Source organism: Solanum stenotomum, chromosome 9 (genome assembly GCF_019186545.1).
Source record: "Solanum stenotomum isolate F172 chromosome 9, ASM1918654v1, whole genome shotgun sequence".
Lineage (NCBI taxonomy): Eukaryota > Viridiplantae > Streptophyta > Magnoliopsida > Solanales > Solanaceae > Solanum > Solanum stenotomum.
In genome coordinates, this window is record NC_064290.1 from 48,914,545 (window position 1) to 48,934,426 (window position 19,882).

A 19,882-nucleotide genomic window follows, 5' to 3' on the forward strand; every position below is an offset into this window, starting at 1 on the left:
CCCACCCCCTACCACCCCTACCCCACCCCCAAAAAAAATTTAAGTTTGTTTTTAAAAAATATTTTCAATTTCAAAAATTATTTTCAACTCTAGTAAAAATAAAAGATATTTCTCAAAAATATTTTTTCATTTATAAATCAAACACTAAAAAAAAATTCGAAAAATATTTTCTACTCACCAACCAAATATGAGAAAATAAGTCAAAAATTAACTTGTTTTCCAGAAAACATTTTCTAGGAAAATATTTTCCATGGAAAACATTTTCCTTCATACCAAACACACCCTAAATCTAAACGGAAAAGAAAACTTAAAAGTACTTTTTTCCTTGCTACAAACACTTTTTAGACACATTGAGTTTAACTAGCCAAAGTAGTTGGTTCACAACCATCATGGACACAAGCCAAGACCTCCTTATAGTCTCTTGAGATTGTAAAAGAGTCGTACACTTTACCATCTTTGCTCTTCTTGTACTCAAACAGAAGGGAAGATTGGTCAAATGCTGTAAGTTTGACAAATTTATAGCTATAGGCATAATTGCTCTATAGCTTTAATTTTGATAATTGCATTTCATAGTTATAGTTATGTTTGCTATTGAGGTTATGGTTTGTATATTTCACTTGCAAATATACAAATAAGGTAAATATATATAAATTATGTATTTATACATTTAAAAAAATTCACAACTCCATTTATATATTTCCCTTGCCAATAAACAAATGTAGTAATTTATTATGAATTTTTCGTAAATCGTATACAAATAACTAGGGTAAGCATGCATGTACAAAATTATGGATTTATACAATTAGGAACTGAATTATACAAATTCTAGATATATACAAATCAGACAAATTATATAAATCAGACGAATAGCAACAAATTGGGGAAAATGTTATCGCAAATTACAATTTTCTTAAATCGTAGCTATAGTAATTAGTACCTATATAGGCTAAATGTTTGCAACTAAAATGATCACATATAGTAATGTATCAATATTATATAAATAGTCATTTAATGTATAGATATTGTATAAATAGTGTATAACTATATATATATAATGTATAATTATATATCATCTGGATACACTATTAATAGAATATTTATATATTGTAGCAATTCATCTTAATCAACTAATTTTTTTTTTCAATTCTAACCAATTTAAATCTCCTTCAAATAATTCTAAATTTTAAATATAAAATTCTCTCGATGTTTCGAAACTCTTCCATGATGGAAGAGACAAGAAACTAATATTGTAATAAAAACTTCAATAAAACACCCACAAAAGTTTTATGGTTTTTTTGTGTTGTGGTTCGAAAGCACCCACATAAAGACGTTGACGTATATTTATGTGTTATAAAATATTACTCAATAATAGAAGCTAAACAATATTTAATTGACAGTGATATGAAAATGATAATTAACTCAGTTGATTTCACGTTTTAGCATTTTATTGATAGCGATATGAATACGATTCTTTTTTAGAAAACAAAGGTATAATATTGTCATATATAGAAACTTATATACGTGTTATATTACATAAGATGTGCATCTCTGATTATTTAATTTTATACATATTTAAGAATTTACTTGTACACATAAACGTTAGAGGACATAGTTGAAATTAAGTTAAAAGGATTTATTTATGTATTATGACAAAAAAAAATTTAATCCAATGAATATTTTATCTAAACTTTTTGAATTAATATACACATAGCTTAAGCCTTAAAAAATATATGTAAGAAATTCAGGAGTAAAGGCATGACCAGAAGAATTGTGTAAAATAAGTGAATACATTCAGTTGAGGCATTTTTGATTGATTGAAACAAAACGATTCCGTCAATACAACTTTACTCCGTCATGCCTGTACGAATAGTGAATAAATATAGATTTAGTTTGTTGTTGACCAACGAAAAGTATGGGATAAAAACGGCAATCAATCAGAATCAAAAAAATAACTCATAAAATCTTGGTAAACACTGCATTTTCTTTAACAGATTTACAATCGACCGTTTTTGACCACTCAGCCACTATCCGATTCCCAAAATTTTCTTAAGTGTAAAAATTAATATTTCTTATATAAAAATATATATATAATTAAAAATAAATTTATTAAAGCTACAAAATCAATTGACCAAAATTATTAGGTGGAAGTTTCTCAAATTGCATAAAAATTAAATAGAATTAAACATTCTCAAATGCACCATATTTGAGAATTAATGGAATTCTAAGTAGTTAAGAGATACCTTTAAGGGGGCAGTACATAAAAATGGAGCTCCATATTATTTTTTTCATCGATGGTAACTGGGGGACAAATAGATTTGCTGCAATTGAACAATTAACTTTTGTTAGATTACAATAACAATATATTTAATATAATTTCATAGTAAAATTTAAAAAAGATAAAATATACGTAAATTTTATCTTTACATCGTAGTTACAGAGATAGAGAGGTTGAAGTGTCAGATTACAACAACATACCTAGTGTAACTTTTGTCAGACTACAACAATATACCTAATGTAATTTTATAAGTGTTGGAAAAATTATAGTGTACGCAAACTTTATCTGTACCTTGTAGAGATAGAGCCAGTACACTTTTATTGAAACGAGGATATATCAGAACAATCTTTCAACCTTACACATAATAGGCTTAAGATTTGTGTACATCCCCTTTTCCAGACCCTACTTCAGAAAATGGATCTATGATTTCAAGCAGGGGCGAATTTATGTATTAAAATTGGGTTATCGAAACCCGTGATCATCCGACTAAACTCGATATATTACTTGTATAATTATTAAAGAAATATTAAATAATTACTTGTGGAACCCATTCTCAAAGTCGTTGGATGGTTCACTGGTTTGACAGTCAAATTTTAACACCAAGGTCTTAAGTTTGATCCCAGCCAGGCACAATTTATTTCATTTTTTTTATTAACTAAAAATACACGTTTTTTTTAAAAAAAAAGCGAAATTCTAAAGTTCTAAAGTCAAAAAACTTCAAAAGTTTCCTTCTCACCCACTTTTCAAGTTCCAAAAATATGTTTTCTTCTCTCTTTAAATTTGTCTTTTATTTTCCACACAAAGAACTCCAAGAGTCTTGTAACACCCCAGAAATTTTTTGAACTAAGACTTGAACCATCCTTCGTTGTGAGTAGGATTTTACCAAGGAATTTAAAATTTCTTAAGTGTTAAGGTCACTATGTAGCACCTTGAGTTTCAAAAAGAATTAAATTGGAAATAGCAAAATCTGAAATTTTGCAAGTTATGCTTAAGTATGAGTTTTGGGTCGACTTCAAACGACCATAACTCCTAGCTCAGGATGATTTAGGTGTGCTACCAGATACCGTAGCGAATATATTTGAATTATCTTTCCAACGCCGCCGAGTTTGCTAAGTTTTGAGGTCGGATGAGTGAGATATGGCCTTTTGAAGATAGGTTGTCCAGTTAAGGAAAGTTAGCCGAAAATAGAGAGGGGTATTTTGGTCTTTTCCTTACCCAATCAGATTGAATTCGTTTTTAGTAATATTTTAAGGGTCTAATCCTATTAGGTCCAGTTTTATAATCCTAAAATTAGCCTAGGGTTTTAGTTGAGAGTTCAAGAGAGAAAAGAAGAGAGAAGAGGAGAGGATCAAGCGTTCATCGAGATTCTTGCGTGTTGTAGTGGATTTTCGCCATGGGTTTGATCCCTAAGAGGTATGTAAGCTTCCATAGTGTTGGGTTTGTTCACCCACACTCCAAACATGTTATTTTCAGTGCAAATTTCATTCTTGAAGTTGAAAGATTTGAGTTCTTAAAGTTCATTCTAAATCTTGTTGTGTTGGGTTTTGGATGATTTCTTGAGATCAAAGTGAGTGTTTTAAGGGATGTATTGAGTAGATTAGAGTGTACTTATGTTAAGTAATCAATTCTAAGTGATTGGGGAAGAAACCATTCAATTCTAGGCGAAATAGGGTGAGAAAACGAGAAAATAAACTTGCTGAATTTTCTGGGTTGGGCCTGGCGCGATGCGCCTTCCAGAGCGCCCCAAACCCACCTCTGAAGTTTAGGGGCTGGCGCCCCACACCACCCATAGCTCCAGGGTCGCCTGCCCCATCCAGTTTGTCGTCGGTTGCCCCGTTTGAGTTCGTTTTAAGTGCACATTCACTCCTTTTCGATTCTAACTACTCTAAGTTACTTCTAAACACCTAAAATCATTCCTAACATGATCATAACCTTGAATTCATAATTGAGTCTTTTTTTGGAGTCTTCTACAACTTCTAGTAACTTGTTTCAAGACTCGAGCAAGTGAGTGTGAGGATGAGGAGAATGTACTCATGAGTCTACTTTGTCATCGTGAGATCTTTCATATCCTGAACCATAACTCTTGAATTCATAATTCCCATTCAAGAGAAAGTTAAAAGTAGAGTTCAAGAAAGCCATTGAGTTCAATTGTGAATCCTTTGAGATCAACCATCGATTTGAACTAAGTCTTGAGGTAGTAAGTAAGAGAATGAGAAGTGTCGTATTCGTGAGTTCCATGTAGTTTGTAGACCTTCGAGTTAAGTCGTTCATGCCCATAAATTTCGTATGAACTCCATAAGTTGAGTATCTATGAGAGGAGTAATATCTCCATGTCCTAAGTCTTAAGTATTGAGTTTATAACCCATTTGAGATTATAATCCTAATCATGGAACTATTACCTATTACCCATGAAGTCCATGAGTTGAGTTGTTCATGCCCATAATTCCGCATGAACATTATAAGTCGAACAATCTTAAGATGAGAAGTATCTTTGAGTCCTTGAGTTGAGTAGTTCATGCTCATAAATTCCGCATGAACCCTCTGAGTTGAGCATTATTGAAGTAAGTAGTATTATTGAAGTTCTTGAGTTCCAAGTATTTGAGTTCTATCTATGGTTATTGAAAACCTTGGATTGAGTCGTTCACGTCCATAATTCGGCATGAACCTCATTTTAAGAAGTCTTTTACAAATGTTTTAACTTTGTTTTAAGACTAAAAATTTTCAAGTTAAGCAAAGAGTAAAGAGTTGAGTCCATTTCTCCAAAAGCTATAAGGGAACTAAGTAATCCTAAAAAGTTTATAAATGATTTCACATTTGAGCAAGAAAAGGGAACATCGATTCCAAGAGAGCTTTTAAGCAAAGTTTTGAGTAATTATCTCAATTCAAAGAAAGAGTTTTGATTTTACAAACATTGAGCTAAGTATATTTTGGGAGTAGTATTGAGCACCTATATGGGGATGTGAGTTCATATTAACTCAAGTCTCCATAAACCATGTAGTCATCATGGGTAGTAAATGATCATACTTTTTAGATGACTCCTTAAGATTCTTTTAGCATAGACTAGTGGATTCACTAAGTTAAGCGTTCTATATGACGGCAAAAAATAGGACAGTTCTGGCAGCGTGGGCAAGACGTTGTATCACCACTTAGGCTCATAGTGGTGGTTGTCGGTTAGAGAATCTCCCACAAAAACTATATTACTTTATTATATAAGTAAAGTTGAGTTTGTTATTGCATTTTCTTTAACGAACTAAGTTGTTTTTACTGTTTATAAAGTTTTCCATATATTGCATGTGTATTGTTGCTTTATATTGAGTTGAGTACCCAGAGTCGAATATCATATCATTGAGTTGAATATCTTATCCTTGAGTACTTCTGAGTTGAGTAAGTTTGAGTAGTTTATCGTTGAGTATTCCTTGAGTTGAGTAAGTTTGAGAAGAGGTAAGTATGTTTCCTTTTTATCAAGTTTCAAGCTTATGTTTATGTTTTAGAATTCCCCTTACATGCTCATACATTCCACGTACTGAGCCATTTGGCCTGCATCTTCTCATGATGTAGACACGGGTATTCAGGATCATCAACAGGAGATTCGTTGATACATCCGGGAGTTCGAGTTAGCTATGGTGAGTCTCCTTGCTTCCGGAGGATTCATTTACCTTTCAGTTATATCAGTTGTTAGGAGGTCGTGGGTCTTGTCCCGACTTCCATCTTCATCACTTAGAGGCTTCATAGATAGACAGTAGAGTTTCAGAAGTCTTTTCATTTATTTGTTTAAATGTTTTGAAGACTAAAGATGTCTTTTTATGGCGAGTTGTATATATTTTATTATACAGAGTTTTCCTTTGAGTTAAAGATTTGTAAAGTTGAGTTCATGAACTTTTATTTCAGTTTTAAGCTTTTGCATGCTTAAGTTAGTCTTCCGCTTGTAGTCAGCCAGGATGAGGGTTCGCTTGGGGACCAGCAATGGTTCTTGAGTGCCAGCCACGTCCAGGGTGTAGACTCGGGTCGTGACAAGTACAAGTCTCCAACTTCAAGTCAAGAATCTAGAAAAATCATCATTGTCAAAATTTAAGGTAATATTTTTTTAAAATTTATGATTCCTCTTTTTAATAAACAAACGGAAAAGGGCCAAAAATACCTCTGAAATACAGGAAAAGGTATAAAAATACCCTTCTACTCATCTTTTTGGTCTAAAATTACCCTTCCATCCACCTTTTTGCTCACTTATACCCTTACAACTAACAACCCTCTCTCTTTTTTTTTAAAATACTTATTATATGTCATTTTCTTATTGAATGAAATAAAAATCCACCTCTATTAATTTTTCCCCATAATTTATCCAAATCAAAACAATATATCTTTCCAAGATCCAAAAAATATATTTTTTTTAAATCTAGTAATTTTTATTTTCTATAGCTTTTTTCCAAAAAAAAAATTATTTTAGATAATTAAAATATTTTTAAAAATATTAGTCATGCCACAATTACAGGGACATAATATATTAATATAAATCCTAAAAAAAAGTTGTTCCAGTTGGTGCACCAGTCCAAGATTTGATCACTAATGACACGGACGACAAGATTATTAGTCAAAAAAATTAAATGATATTTTTTTTTAAAAAAAAAGATAGACATTCTTTTAGGATTTATATTAATATATTATGTCCCTGTAATTGTGGCATGACTAGTATTTTTTAAAATATTTTAATTATCTAAAACAATTTATTTTTTTGGAAAAAATCTATAGAAAATAGAAATTACTAGATTTAAAAAAATATATTTTTTGGATCTTGAAAAGATATATTGTTTTGATTTGGATAAATTATGGGGAAAAATTAATAGAGGTGGATTTTTATTTCATTTAATAAGAAAATGACACATAATAAGTATTTAAAAAAAAAAGAGAGAGGGTTGTTAGTTGTAAGGGTATAAGTGAGCAAAAAGGTGGATGAAAGGGTAATTTTAGACCAAAAAGATGAGTAGAAGGGTATTTTTAGATCTTTTCCTATACTTCAAGGGTATTTTTGGCCCTTTTCCGATAAACAAACTAACAAAATCAAAAAAAAAAAAATTAAATATATCGCTTAGTTATTGTTATTATAAATTTTTTTATCTTATTTTTAAAGCAATGATGCACCCCATTTTCTTGAAATCCTGGATTCGTCTCTGCTTGGGAACTGAACCAACCAACTCCTCCTCCCCCACTAGGCCAAAAATCACCCTCTAGACCTAGTGAAACCATCAAAACTCAGATATGACCTTGCTGACACCAAATGTTGACTTTGATCAAATTGAAAAACTTCTCCAAAATTCATTGGATCAAATATTTGAAATCCATAGTGAATAGGTAGGTTCTCTTAGTATTTTGTTGGGTGATCGAAATCCATTTCTTTGTTAATTCTATCAAACATGAAGGTGTTTGTAAATGTACTTTCTGGAATGCTATCATATATACAAGTTAAATAGAATATGAGAAAAAAAAAATCAAACAAAGATTGAATGAAAACAAAGTTTGCATGTTTGTTACATGCTATCTAAAACAGTGGCTAGAACCAACATGCAAATTTCTTTATTTTTAAATCAACAACTACTAATACATCCACTTAATATTAAGAACTTGAAAGTAAACTCTTCATTGCTGCATACACTTGATTTTTTAATTAGCCAAAGTGGTTGGTTCACAACCATCATGGACACAAGCTAAAACATCCTTGTAGTCTCTTGAGATTGTAAAAGAATCATACACTTTACCATCTTTGCTCTTCTTGTACTCAAACAGAAGGGAAGATTGGTTAAATGCTGTGAGTTTCACAAATCCCCAGTCATAATCTTTGAACACACTCCATCTAGTGTTAAGAGTTGTGAATTGTGACAAATGACTTCCCCCTCCACCAACAACAACATGAATCGTTCCGTTCACTACGCCAGAGTAGTGTGATGTCTCCTTGTTCACACATTGATTCTGTCCATACAACAATTTGACAAACAAGTAGTGAACTTAAACTATTGTCCATGCATAAAACTTAAACTTGTTTAGAAGTATAAAGTATATATACCTGGTAAATAGGGCAAACTCTTTCATAGTTATGAACGTGCCCGAAGAATGCCATATCAACCTTATACTTTTGCCAGAGCTTTTGCAAGTGCTCCCTTCCCATGGGCTCTTCAAATGATCCTTCATTAGCATACCAGTCATTAGATGAGTAACCAAGAACACGATGAGCAGCGAAAATCAACCAAGGTTGTTTATGTCTATTGGCTGACGCAAAGCATTGCTCGATGAACTTGTATTGTTCAGATCCCTCTCTCCAGTCATGTTCAGTGTCTGCTATACAGAAGTGGAACATCCCATAATCAGCTGCATACCAGAACTTAGCTCTATTTTCTGCGGGAACATAGTATAATGTTTCAGCTGGTACACCACATTCTCCACCCGAGTCTAGACCGTTATATATTGATCCACTGTTCTCCCAAGTTCTTTCATGATTACCACTGCAGAACAAATTAAATGAGATTTCAAGTATTTAAAAGCAGACTATATATCTACAATCACAATGATGAACAGATCGACCTTGCAATCATGAAAGGTACCCTCGATGTTATTGGCTCTACCTGTGCAGTAAATTGATCCCATTGTGAGATATATCCGTTTGCATAGGGGAGATCTCCAATAAGGAAAACCGCATCAATATTATCAAGGTCCTTAATAAGGGTGTCAGTTGTCATAAGTGAACCTGGCTGATAATCAGCATATTCATTTGAACCATCGCGCTCTTGCTAGAAGAACAAAAACAGAATTAAGAGAAATGACTCCAAATATCACGATTTCAACAACAGATAGATTATATATACCTTCCCCATGTCTCCAAATATCACGATTCGTTGCAATGACTCTTGTCCTGGAAATGGAGGAGATTTAAATGAATATTGCTTGCTCATAACAACTGAACCATCGCTTAACAAGTGACCCAACTTGTATGTGTACCTGAAAATATATATGAGCTAAAAAACGGGTGCAAGTAAAGTAACAAAAATGTAGCATCAGAAAAACTTACTCCACATTTGGCCACAAATCCTTGAGGAAACTTGTATGTATGAATCCAGGATCACGCCATCCCACAGTTCTAGCAGGAGATCCTACAAATAACATTATTATTCAGTATGAATTAATGCAAAATCAATACACCTCTGTTCCCTAGTTCTCTGCCTATGAGAACTCATATATACCACACATGCTGTTCCGATGAAATGTGAGTGTCCCTGCTGGGGAGCGTTGTTGCACTTGTCCCTTCCATCCCCATTCGACGAATGGAACAGCTTCATCAATGTTGTAACCACTTGTCCAAGTAACAGTCATCTAGGAGAAGAAAGTCATAATTGTTAATTTGGTACTATATGACTGACTATATATATGCATATATAGCAAAAGAAAAACTTACTATATCCCATGACTTCCCAAGAGCAAGACGTGGATAAAGAGGCGCTTTTGGATTGGAAAATGCGACATATTTTGAGACGGATATCAACTTAGGCTGTAAAATACATGTCTCATCAAAGTTACTACTTTATAAAATAATACAAACAGAAATCATAATAATCATTGGCATGAAGTAAACTAACCTACAAAGCTCAAGAAATTTTATTTTAGACAATTATGGTTTAAGTTTCATTGCTAATGTGTCCAATTATAGCTAGTGACAGAGAGAGGTTGTTTTTGAAATTAGAACCTAGGCTCAAGTAAAGCATATAAAAAAAAAAGTTTCTTTCTTCAAAACAGTTTCAAGAAAGACATATCAGATAATAAGGAAAACATTACATATATAGCATTCAAAAAAACAAGGAATGGTAACAACAACCAAATAATGCGATAACTGAAGCACATAAAACATCATATAGTAAGCAGAATATGAAAATATGATTACATTTTCCAAACCACCAGAGAAGAAGGCAAATGAGAAATCGCCACGTTGGTTAATTAACCGGAACTTAAGTGAAGTTTTCCCAGTCTTTGTGTACTTGCTATTGCTATAATTTGCAAATTTGAACTGTAATAAGAACAAAGAAAATCAAATAGACCAAGTCCATAATAAACATAATAATTAATAACTATATACATAATTTTAATATTTTGCAAGTACAAATTGTTAGACATACCTTTAAGGGGGCAGTACAAATAAATGGAGCTCCAGATTGTTTTTCTTTACTAGTTTGTGGAGGACAAATGGATTCACTGCAATTCAACAAATTAAATGTTATATTAACCAAACTATTTAAAACAACATCATTTAGAATATGGAGTCAAAGCAATAAATATCTCATTAATTTATGATACCTATTTATGTGGCACCGGAAGGATAATTACTTATTTTCATATTTGATTAGTAAGAAAAAAATATATTATTCCAAGAATATTTAGGTATAATTTTAGCAAATAGTATGACAATAATTAACATCAAACCCGGACTCAAGTCCCCTATCCTGACCTTGACTTCAACAATGACCCCGACCCCAACAAGGGACCTGGCCCAAATACTAACCTAGACCTACCCTCAGAACTTGATCCTCAACCCGGAACCCGACCCAACTCTAATCTTTGGTGGAAGTCGAGTTGGGTCCTTAATTGGAATTGAGGTCAAGAGTTGGGTTGGGGTTGGGGTCATGAATCAGGGTCAATAGTATGGTCTCATGTAGGATCAGGAGTTGGGTCTTGGATACGAGTCAAGTGGTAAGATTGAAAGGAAGCTTTGCAATATGTTTTGTTTGCATTAAGTAGAAAAATCATTTTCTTTAAATTGAAGAAAAATAAATTTACTAAAAAATATTTAAATCAATAACCAAAACATATCCGGAGTAAAAGATAAAGTTTGTTAAATATTTAATAAATTTTTTTAAAGTATTTGAGGGTTTATTTTAAACCAACTTAAGCATAAAAAAGTATTTTTTTTTTGTCATTTTCTTTGTTTTTCATTTAAGTGGGTGGGTGTGTCATATATATTTAAAAATTTTAAAAGAGGGACAGATATTATAAACGTGATTAGTGTGAAATTATGTCATTCTATTAGAATTTCACTTTTGGTTATTATTATTATTATAGTTATATAGTACAATTTATATACTAAAATATATTTATAGTTTAATTATAAATAAATAATGTATAGTCAACCAAATTATAAAAATTGTAAAAGAGATTATTTACTTGAAGTTTGCAGGAGAAAAAACTCCAACCCAGTCATCTTGTGAGGGCTCTGCATTCCTTAGGTTTATTGTAACCCATTCAAAATCTTCACCCTATCATATATCAAAAAACTTACATTAAAATATCATTCCAATGAAAGAAAAGAAGAAACTTGCTCCGATTAATCAAATCAGTAAATTCTGAATATATAATATGGTTATTAACATAAAAGATTGTTACTTCATTCCTTTAATTAAGAAAAAAATAATCTAGTAAAGTTTCACACTATGATTTATATATATATATATATATATATATGGGAAAACGACTTGCCGGCCATCAAATATTTATATTTCAAGGTCAAAATCCGTCTTAAATTAATCCAGTTGTATACATAGGTATATAATAGAAAATATTTCAAAGGCAAAAACAACACATTCAGTTGAACTCACAGAACACGTCTTAATTCTAACATAACATAAAAAGTCTTAAATCCAACATAACATAGAAAGAAGAAAAAACTATGAGGCGAAAACAACATAACCTCTTAATTAAATCCAATAATATACATAGAAAGAGGAACAAGAAAAGAAGATTCCGAGGCAAAAAACAACATAAAATTCAATTGAACTCACAGAACCCGTCCTAAATCCACCTACGCAGAAAAGAAGAATATGAATATAATATATTTTACCTTAGAGCCAAGAAGAGTAGGTCCATCAACTTTAATGGATGCAGATTTAGATAGAGCAACTACAATATTGTGGATTTGAATTCCAGATAATGGATGTTCCATTTGGCCTATGTGCTCATGATGTTCATGCTCTCCCAAACTAATATATTTTTCTTGAGATGAAACATGAACACTATTAATTAAACTCAACAAAACTAATAACAAGTATAATTTGTTCCTCATTTTCTCTCTTTGCTTAACTACTCCTTTTCTTTTCTCGTGGAACACGACATATATAGAATGAAAGAGAGGGTGGAGGGGAGGGCGGGGGGCTATGTAGAAATCTCACCTAAAGTATGGAGAAATTAAGGATTGTATTGATAATTAAAACTGTTAACATACTGCTTATATAGGGAGAGAATTGTAGAGTCCTAAGTTAACTATACTTAGAGTCCTACTACAATACATATTACTACTATAATAATAATAATGTAATTATAAATAATCTAATCCTAATTGTACTAATATCCTAATTGTAATTTAATCCTAGTCGTAATATAATCTTAATTGATATAAATAGTCTAATCCTAGGGTCAACTTATATATGTCATATGTGACATTATTTAGATTCCGAGAGTATTGAAATATTATTTATATATGAAAATCACGTAAAAAAATATTATAAGTCACAATAATTAACAATTCAAAATACTTAAAAGATAGACGGGGTGGAATCTAGATCAACTTGCCTAAATTAATAAATTTTAAAATGTAGATCAATTTTGTTCATCGAATGATTAGCATGGGCGCGCAGAATATAATATTGAGTTTAATATAAAGAAACATATATGGGGAAACATATCGTGATTCATGCTCTGTTGCTTGATTGAATCTAGAAATAAATTAATTTTACATTTCACAAAATTTGGGTAATTGTGATGGCAATAAAGAAAATATTGTTCAATCAAAGTTGCATTGCTTTTCCTATGACTTTTGGGATTTCTGATGCGTATAATTAAAGAATCTGATTTGATATGATTAACTTAATTATATAACGGACGAATAAAAATATATAAAAGTTTTTTAAAAAAATTTGAATTGACAATGTCTAACAGAGACACTTCATAATTTAATTTGAGTATCTAAATGAGATATTCAGATAAATTTATATGAGATACTAACTTTGTACTGAGCTTCATTTTTGTAAAAAGAAAAAATAAAGAAGAAGAAGATGATGGGTATATAATGGAGTTCGGAGTCAAAAAGATAATTTTTTTTCTTCAAAAAATAAAAACAGCTCATCAAAAAAAATTTAACCAAAAGGGTAAAATCGTTTCTGACGGAGCGATTTTGTTTTGACAAAGAAACAAAAATCGCTGCCGATTTTCTCAAAAAAAAAAGATCTTTAAAATCGCTGCTATAGCAGCATTATTATATATATATAAAAAAAAGTAAAATCGCTGCTTTGTTTAAGAAATGAAAAAAAAAAGTTTTGAAGTTAAATCGCTGCTATAGCAGTGATTTTGTTTAAGAAATTATCCTACCCTTACAGAGAATTTAATAAAAATTATAAAAATAAAAAAAAACTGAAGGCAACGATTTTCATAAAAAGCTTTTTAAAAAACTTTATCCTTTCAGTGATTTTAATGAAAATTTTTTAAAAAAAAACTGAAAATCACTGCCTCGGCAGCGATTTTTTCTTTAAAAACTTGTTTTTTTTTAAATGGCTACCGCCGGAAATTTATGTAATTTAAAACTTGTTCTTTATATATTTTTTTAATTCCTTAACAAAAAATCACTGCTATACTTTTAATTTTTATATATATGAAAACATTGCTATAGCAGCGATTTTAAGGAAATAATGATTTTTTTTTTTGACAAATTATTTTGTCAATTTTTGTCAGAAGAAATCGCTCCGTTAGGAACGATTTTGCTTTTTTGGTTAAATTTTTTTTTGATGTGCTATTTTTATTTTTTTTAAAGGAAAAAAATGACCCTTTTAATTTTGGACTCCGTGTATAATGCTTCTTTTATTTTGGATAAAGGGGTAATTTATATATATAGTTAAACGTTTGTCATTACCTGTCTTGATAAAATAAAATATATTTTTTACCTTTTTTTTAGTTGAAAGTTGAAGTCTCTAGAAATGCTTTAATAATGATAATGGATCCTCTTGATATTATGGCAAATCTTTTATTTGAAATAATAATTCTGCTTACAGATTATAGAATCAGCCGATAGGTGCAGGCAAGCATAATAAATTACATAAATAAGTTTTTAATATTTTTAGTTCTTGGAAGTCTTTTTATAGGATATTTGGTCAAGATATAACTTGTTAGGCCATAAATAAGTTTTATAACGAAATAGTTATTATTCACTCGACACGATGTCTCAAAAGGCGTAGTAAATATATATATATATATATATATATATATATTACCTTAAGTTGAGTTTACTTTGTACCTTCCTAATCTTTTAAACATTATTACTAATTAATTTAGCTAAAAAATTTATTTGGTTGGTTCATGATATTTCTTACAAAATTATGTTCTTAAATTGGATAATAAATGACGTTGTACATTCCTTTAAAGTTAAAAAATTATGATGTCCTTAATCAAATTATATAAAAACTATTTTATGAAGAAAAACACCAAGTATTTTTCTACTCATTTACAAACATTTAAAATAGATTAAGTAACTTTTTTTTTACATCGTCTCATCCAGCTTTGGAAAAATCAAAATTTAAAATGAAACGTGATCTGCCTGAGTACTAATTAATTAAAGGGTATTTGGCAACTTGACCACATGCATTATTTAATTTGCTAATATAAAGATTCATTTTCTTGATACCACCATTCAAAATGTTTACCTAATCAATTCAACCGTTTCAAATTATTTATCATGTCTTTTTTTACACGTTTTAAAAAATATTAATTAAAAAATTATTTTATTCATATTTATGTCTTAAGAGTATGAATAATCTTTCTTCATAAAATAATTATTCTATTGAGGTGTTTGTAATTTTAGAAGCAATTGCTATTAAGGATAGTATGAAAAAAATAATTTAATCATAATTTCTAAAATTACATATAATTTTTTGATGAAAAAAAATTAATTACTTCTAAATGTCCTTAAAAATCTCTTCGTCTCCCCTTTTTTTATACTTAATCAAATAGTATTTAATAGAAGTATAATTGAAAATCTCAATGAGTTTGTCGAGATGGTATGAACTATGAAGAGTGACCTGCATGTAGAGTTTTTCATGATTATGGTTAAAAAATTAAATTAAATTGTAATTTGAATCAAATTGATTGAAAAAATTGATATTTTATTTTATTTAGTTTTAAATTTTGAAAGTTGATACTATTTGATTTGATTTTGTTTTTACTAAAACAAACCACAAAATAATCAAATCGAACCGAGAAATTAATTATATATGTAACTTTTATAATTTTTTTACATATTATTTCATAAATAAAATATAAATATTTTGCTAAATTGTAATTAACTTAAATCTTTAATTTTAGCATTTTCTCGAGCTCAACACTTAAATTTTAGTCCAATTATTATAACCATAAGTCCAAGTCCATCAAAATCAATTACTTTTGGTTTTACCTTTCCTACCTCACATAAGATAGTCACGTTTTCTCTTAATTGAATATTTTGTTTGTGTAATAATAACTCTAGTATTGCTTAATTGCTCAATTGAATCGATAAAAACTTTCATGTGGATTACTCATGTACAAGGTGTCTGTGTCTATCGAGCTATGTATGTCCTCAAAATATTTATTACTTTCAAATCGAAAAACCAAAAAATCGAACAAAAACGACGGTTATTTTTTTCATTTGGTTTGATTTTAGAAATTTAAAAATTGACTAAATTGGTTTGGTTTTGATTTTAACCAATCAACGATCTAAACCAAACCATGAACACCCCTACCTGCATGTAGGGGTGTTCACGGGTTGGTTTGGATCGGTTATTGGTCAAAATCAAAATCAAACCAACTTAATCGGTTTTAAAATTATCAAAACCAAACCAAACCAAATATAATATACATTTATCGGTTTGGTGGTTATCGGTTTCGGTTTGGTTTGGTTTGGTTATTGGGTTATTAACCATACACAAAAATAAAAGAAACAATTCATTCAAAATATGAAAAACATGACAAGAATCCATTCAAAATGAAAAATAGTTAGAATGACTTAAATTACTGAACTTTCGATCACTAAATTTACTATCAATAAAGCTTTAAAATTTACTATATTGACCTAAAAGGAAGAGACAATAACATTTTTCAGTCCCACAAAGAATTGTCATAGACACTCATATACATGAAATCAATAAGATAAATATTTTCATCTTGGGCATTTTTGCTCTCAATAAGTAAATTATAAAGAAATTTTAATGAAAATATATACAAGATCTTTAAAACTGTTTATAAAAACAATAAATTAAGTATGTATATTAATAAAAATATATGTATATAATTCATCGGTTCGGTTCAATTATTTCTTCAATTTTTTCAAATAAAATCATAATCAAACCAAATACTATCGATTTTCAAAAATCTAAAACCAAACTCAAATAAAACCAGTTTTATTTATCGGTTTAGTTCGATTTTTTTATTTGGATCGGTTTTTATCCAAACCGTGAACACCCCTACCTGCATGGATGATAGTTGCTCTGCTTTGATTTGATTGTTCTATATTTTTTTTAGTCTGTTTAATAAAATACATTTTTCATTTTTTTAAGTAACTTTTTAATTTTAACTTTTTACGTGACATGTTTAAGACTGGAAGATTAAATGAAAATTTTGTACGTTCTGCATGTGAGTCTTAATTCCATACTTTGTTAAACTCTATGTGAAATCAAAATAAGACCAAAAAAAAATTAAAATTGAGAGATTAATAATTACGAAAAATGCCAAGATAAAAGATAATAAATTGAAAATAAATATATCTAAATTATGTGCTTTTGTAATCATTTAAAATTTATTTAAATATAAATTTATTAAAATGATTCGGATTATATTAAATTCATTAATATATTAGTCCAGATAAATATTATAGATTAATATAATTGAATTAATTATTTAAATTCAACAAATATGAATTTAATTAAAGTCCGCTCCATAAAGTCTATATGTCATGTCACTTAAATCTGATTGGCCGAAGAGAATCATATTCCAATCACAACTCCCCTATTCTAAAACTATAAATAGGGGTCTTCATAATTCAGAAAAGAGAACAAAGAATTCGATCAAGAAGCTAGAGAAACATCGTGGATCAAAAGCCGCAATTTCTCTACAAGTTCAAGAATTCAAGAATTCAAGTGTTCAAGTTCAAGATTTGAAGAAGTCAAGATCAAGTTCAAGAACGATCAAGATCAAGCTCGAAGCCCTTGAATTCAACTAGAAAGTCAAGATCAAGATAAAGTTCAAGTTCAAGTTCAAATCCAAGTCCAAGTCCAAGTCCAAGTTCAAGATCAAGATCAAGATAGAGATCAAGATCGAGATAAATCTCAAGTTCAAGATAAAGCTCAAGAGCCCTTGAATTATATTTGAAAAGGCGAATTCAGAGGAATAATAGAGATTGTAACACTCGCACTTAAATCAATAAAATGATTGTTGAATAATTTTTCGTTCTTGATTATTGTTTTCTCAACGCGAATTTTATTGTCTACAAATTCTGGCACGCCTAGTGGGACAATCTCTACCTCTCATGTTAACTTTTCAAGCATCAAAGAATATCGAGATGACTTCTATGAAGAACAAATCCCGATCAACTGCCTCTAAGGCTACTAGCTCCAAGTTCTTTAATAAAGTTGAAGGCATTTTGGGTGTTACCTTTGGAAGTTTCGGAGCTGTTACGAGAAGCAAGACTGCTACACTAGGACAACAAACACTTCAAGTGTCATCCGCATCAACTTCAGTTTTCAGGTCTACTACTCCAAAAACATCAAGTTCCTCTGCAAACGCTTTAGAAGGAGGAAGCAGTGTTGCTGAAAAGATCAAGAAGGCATTGGCTATCCTTGAGCAATCTGGTTCCAAGAACTCTACCACAAGGGAGAGCTATGATTCAACGAATGAGTCACCTCCACGTGCATCGCGTAATGTGAGTCCGCTGAAGATCAACTTACGCGACAATCTATGCTACTCTCCTACATCTCCAATGATCATGCAAACAATGGTGGTTGTTTCTTCTTCCTCTGAGGAACAACTCGCAAATCTGACGAAGTTGGTTGAAGGATTGACAAAGCATGTATAACACCAAGAGTCTAGAATTGATAAGTTGATGGATCGAATGGAAGGACTTTTAGATGGAGAAGTGAGTCATGCGCCCGGAAAATGTGTTGAAGTTCAAGAGATTGGAGATCTTACAAAAAAAGCACAGATTGTTAATGAGATGCTAGTTTCTTTTGAAGGGATGATCCCACTTGATCGCTTGAAGGAGTTCATTGAAGGCACTATCAAAGATAAGTATGAAGTCTCCACCAGGTCTTCTCATATGTATGTCAAGTCATACATTGCAAGAATTGATAACTTCAAAATGCCTGCTGGTTATCAACCTTCTAAATTTCAACAATTTGAGGGTAGAGGAAATCTGAAGCAACATGTTGCACACTTTGAGACATGTAATAATGCTGGAACATATGGAGACTATCTTGTCAAGCAGTTTGTCCAGTCTCTAAAAGGAAATGCCTTTGATTGGTACACAAATCTTGAGCCCAATTCTATTGATAGTTGGGAGCAACTAGAGCACGAGTTTCTCAATCTATTATATAGCACAAAGCATACTGTGAGCATGGTAAAACTTACGAATACTCGCCAAAGGAAGGATGAACCAGCCATAGACTTCATAAATCGATGGAGGAACGCGAGCTTGAATTGCAATGATAGGCTTAGTGAAGCTTCTGCAATAGAAATATGTATCCAAGGGATGCACTGGGAGCTTCTTTATATCTTACAAGGAATAAAACTAAAATCCTTTGAAGATCTAGCTACTCGTGCTCATGATATGGAGTTGAGCATGTCCTCTGCCGGAAAGGATATGACGTTTGTCCATGACCCTCGCAAAGGAAGAGACAAGCAGAAACCTAAGAGATGGAGCAAATTTGTGCCCAAGAACGACAACAAAGAGTTAATGAATGTTAATGTGTCGCCTGTAAAGTTCACTACAAAGGAAGGGAAGAAGCAAAGTGTGAGAACAAATTTTCAAGCGCGTTCAGACCAAAAATTAATCCTAAGGGAAATGCAAGAAAAGGAATACCCCTTCTTGGATTCTGATGTTTCTGATATTTTCGAAGAGTTGCTTGAATTAAAGCTCATTGAGTTGCCAGAGATGAAGCGGCCTGATGAAGCTGGAAAAGCTGATGACCCAAATTATTGCAAATATCATAGACTTGTGAGTCATCCTCTTGAAAAATATTTTGTCTTCAAGGATAGAGTGATGCAATTGGTTAGAGAAAAGAAGATAGTCCTTGATGATGAGAAAGCTAGTTCTAATCAAGTCTTCATCACATTCGGCTCGCTCAATCCGATCCAAATACATATAGCTAAAAAGCATGAAGAAGAGTTATTGGAGCTAGACAAATCTCAAGTTGATATAAATGGTGATGAAGGCTGGATTCTTGTGACTAGGCAAAGACGCAACAAGTTAAGCTTACGAAAAGAATCATGTGAGCAACCAATTAGAAAAAAGATGGTGAAGAAACTGGTAAAGCAGAAATAAATCAAGCGCCCAAAAAAGGCAAAGGTAGA

The 19,882-nt window shown here is 31.0% G+C and overlaps 3 protein-coding genes and 1 long non-coding RNA gene across 5 annotated transcripts in view; 1 reads left to right on the top strand and 3 right to left on the bottom strand.

The window, feature by feature from the left end:
- The window catches only part of LOC125876497 (probable inactive purple acid phosphatase 27), a 12,245-nt gene extending 9,942 nt beyond the window's left edge, over positions 1–2,303 (bottom strand). Inside the window, exon 1 of the mRNA XM_049557689.1 lies at positions 2,241–2,303. The gene's annotated coding sequence lies outside the window, so the exon portion shown is untranslated. The remainder of the gene's footprint in view (positions 1–2,240) is intronic.
- The window catches only part of LOC125876510 (uncharacterized), a 17,694-nt gene extending 8,641 nt beyond the window's left edge, over positions 1–9,053 (top strand). Inside the window, exon 2 of the long non-coding RNA XR_007447501.1 lies at positions 8,974–9,053. This is a non-coding gene — a long non-coding RNA (uncharacterized LOC125876510). The remainder of the gene's footprint in view (positions 1–8,973) is intronic.
- Positions 340–12,399, bottom strand: LOC125876500 (probable inactive purple acid phosphatase 27). Of its 2 annotated transcripts, XM_049557694.1 has the most exons (12): positions 12,144–12,398; positions 11,471–11,562; positions 10,429–10,504; positions 10,197–10,319; positions 9,714–9,806; positions 9,502–9,631; positions 9,330–9,411; positions 9,127–9,259; positions 8,846–9,051; positions 8,331–8,766; positions 7,982–8,236; positions 340–407 (listed from the first exon to the last, which is right to left on the bottom strand). In XM_049557694.1, the coding sequence occupies exons 1-12, from the start codon at positions 12,363–12,365 to the stop codon at positions 357–359; spliced, it is 1,899 nt and encodes a 632-aa protein (XP_049413651.1). In that variant the 5' UTR covers positions 12,366–12,398; the 3' UTR covers positions 340–356. The 2 variants fall into 2 exon arrangements, with proteins under 2 accessions (XP_049413651.1, XP_049413650.1); XM_049557693.1 differs by lacking the exon at positions 340–407 and having other exon boundaries at positions 7,822–8,236; positions 12,144–12,399.
- On the bottom strand, positions 9,326–12,245 carry LOC125877608 (probable inactive purple acid phosphatase 27). Its single transcript, XM_049558850.1, has 7 exons — positions 12,144–12,245; positions 11,471–11,562; positions 10,429–10,504; positions 10,197–10,319; positions 9,714–9,806; positions 9,502–9,631; positions 9,326–9,411 (listed from the first exon to the last, which is right to left on the bottom strand). Exons 1-7 carry the CDS (start codon positions 12,243–12,245, stop codon positions 9,326–9,328), a joined length of 702 nt encoding a protein of 233 aa, XP_049414807.1.
- Positions 12,400–19,882: the final 7,483 nt, after the last annotated feature.

Bases quoted from the DNA above. Each gene is read 5' to 3' on its own strand.
- LOC125877608 (XM_049558850.1), bottom strand. From the start codon at position 12,245: ATGGAACATCCATTATCTGGAATTCAAATCCACAATATTGTAGTTGCT. The intron at 10,320-10,428 runs GTATGTCTAACA...TTCTTATTACAG, and splicing joins TTTGTACTGCCCCCTTAAAG to TTCAAATTTGCAAATTATAG. The intron at 9,632-9,713 runs GTAAGTTTTTCT...TTCTTCTCCTAG, and splicing joins TTGGGAAGTCATGGGATATA to ATGACTGTTACTTGGACAAG.
- LOC125876500 (XM_049557694.1), bottom strand. From the start codon at position 12,365: ATGAGGAACAAATTATACTTGTTATTAGTTTTGTTGAGTTTAATTAAT. The intron at 9,807-10,196 runs GTAATCATATTT...TGTATTTTACAG, and splicing joins TCTCTGGTGGTTTGGAAAAT to CCTAAGTTGATATCCGTCTC. The intron at 9,260-9,329 runs GTAAGTTTTTCT...ATATATTTTCAG, and splicing joins GATTTGTGGCCAAATGTGGA to GTACACATACAAGTTGGGTC.